Source organism: Bombus bifarius, unplaced genomic scaffold (genome assembly GCF_011952205.1).
Source record: "Bombus bifarius isolate JDL3187 unplaced genomic scaffold, Bbif_JDL3187 scf7180000008332, whole genome shotgun sequence".
Taxonomy (NCBI): domain Eukaryota; kingdom Metazoa; phylum Arthropoda; class Insecta; order Hymenoptera; family Apidae; genus Bombus; species Bombus bifarius.
Window position 1 is genome coordinate 27,358 of NW_022884597.1, and position 2,141 is coordinate 29,498.

Below are 2,141 nucleotides of genomic sequence, written 5' to 3' on the forward strand. Positions count from 1 at the left end.
CCGCAGTTACAATGCGTTTTTTTTCTAAGCGATGAAATGAGGATTTCAAAGATAAAATTTTCTTTTTACTTAGTCGCGGCTCTCTTTTCTTGACCGAAAAACTAAAGACCCCGAAACGCAAAATACCATACAAAATTTCTAAACGTAATGATGAGCGCAATAACGAACGTAGTAACAATGAACACAAAGAGCGAACAAAATAATTATGAACGCTGCTCTATGTTGCTTCGCTTATTTATAATGCCATCCCCCACGGGGTGGTGGTCCACTGGGGGTATGCTTTCGTGGGAATCGGGATGTTGCAGTTTGGGTTTCTTGGAATCGTACGTGACAAAATGTAAATTCCATATTTCGACTTAGTTTTTATCGGTCCTGTGTTTCTGCTGAGCTAGCGTCTAGGAGGCTTGAAGCATTCCATGCTGATCTAGTCTTTTCCGCGAGAAACTTCCACGTGTTGTACCGTGGGAATTACGTGTGTTTCTTCGGCGCGTGCAAGGGCTGGCGGCTGCAGCATCATTATCATTTCAATGTTTGCTCGGGCAACACGCGCAATTCCGCTGCTCTCCCACAACAAGGACCTCCTCTTTCGAGTTGTTTTGCGTAAGTTTGGATATTTGAATATTATGGTTGTTTTCGTGATTTTGATCCTTTTTCCCTTTTTTTTTTGTTATTTCCCTAGGCTTCGGTGATCGACGTTCGAACAATGTTTGCGGAGTCATTTCCATCAGAGGTTCCTATCCAGACTTCTCTGGTACGTATTTAGTCTTGTTTTTAGTCCGCTTGATTCGTCCTGTTTCGTTTTATTTAAACTATACTGTGCTGTTTTCAGCGCAAGCGAAAGAGGGATTCCGAAGAACCCATGGGCGACTTGGGAAGACCCATCAAACGCATGCGGCCCTGTGATGAACCACAAGTACCAGAGTGGTTGGAGGAACTATTCGACATTGGTGCTGAGGCCGTGGATTTCCTGTCGGAATTGAGCTTTGACGATTTTGTTACTGTCGATGAGAGTTTCTTCGATGCAGAGACTGTCGTATTGGAGTGGGAACCCCCTCTGGTTGAAGTCGTTGATACCGATCGTTGTGTAAAAGTTCGTTTGGCAAATGAAATTCCTGGAGAGGTTTTGGAGGCACATCTTCGTCACCATGCTTCTGGGAGAAAGGGAATTTCCCCTGTTGTGCGTTATTGGTGTATGCGTGAGTTCAGCGAACTTTGTCCTGGAGCTCCTTGCTTCGATTTTGATTTGATGTAGCTGTTTCGATTTCGTTGGTTCGCTGTTTGATGTTCCTTATTATTATTATTTTTTAGATGTATTTTGTTTTATGTTCAATATATATATATATATATATATATATATATATATATATATATATATATATGTCGGAGCGGACATTAGTATTAGGGTTAGGGGCGTGAAACGAATCTTCGTTTGGGTTACACGTTGTCGTTGTGCAATAGAGAAGACATCGGCTAGTGCAAATATGATTATTATAGAGCCGGACAAGTAACCGTGGTAGTTAGGCACTCGAGAAACTAATGACAATGATCCTAGGTTCAATAACGAATCCGCGGTCGGCGGGATGATAGATGAACGTACTCACAAAATCTAAGTCGGATGCGTGATATTCACTGGTCGTAAAGGGTTACTCCTCTCATCATTGAGATCGCGAACGAGAATGCCTTTCCTGTCCCGATGATGCCACAGAGGAAAACTATAATGGGGTGTGTCTAAGGACACGAGATCATCGGATTCGTCGAGAAAAGCCTTCGTTCAGAAAGTAAGGGAAATTGGCGTTGCTGCTAATTGGTCAATCTCCATATCGGTGGTTAGAAAAGGATGTTAGCCGCCCTCGAGGGAAAGTTGCTAGTGGGAGACGCCACTAGTTGAAAAATATGTCTCCCCTATCTTCCCGTAGTTGGGACAAAGACTGTTTGTCTGTTTGAAGGACTTTAGTTAACTAAACCTTAAGATTTATAACGGGCTCTCGGGCTAGCCGAACATGTCCTGCGGAGACGCATCGACATCTGGCAATCATCTTACTCGAAGAATAGGGTCTGCACGTGGCGAGCCACGGGACAGAAACCGTTGGAATGTTTATTGTCTCGTGTCGCCCCGAATATTTCTTTTAAGGAGAGCTATA

General features: G+C 43.4%; 1 protein-coding gene across 1 annotated transcript; it reads left to right on the forward strand.

Moving 5' to 3' along the window:
• Positions 1-206: 206 nt before the first annotated feature.
• LOC117212611 lies at positions 207-1,349 on the forward strand. The gene is made up of 3 exons (XM_033457537.1): positions 207-600; positions 680-751; positions 830-1,349. The coding sequence occupies exons 2-3, from the start codon at positions 704-706 to the stop codon at positions 1,250-1,252; spliced, it is 471 nt and encodes a 156-aa protein (XP_033313428.1). The 5' UTR covers positions 207-600; positions 680-703; the 3' UTR covers positions 1,253-1,349.
• The last annotated feature ends 792 nt before the right edge of the window (positions 1,350-2,141 follow it).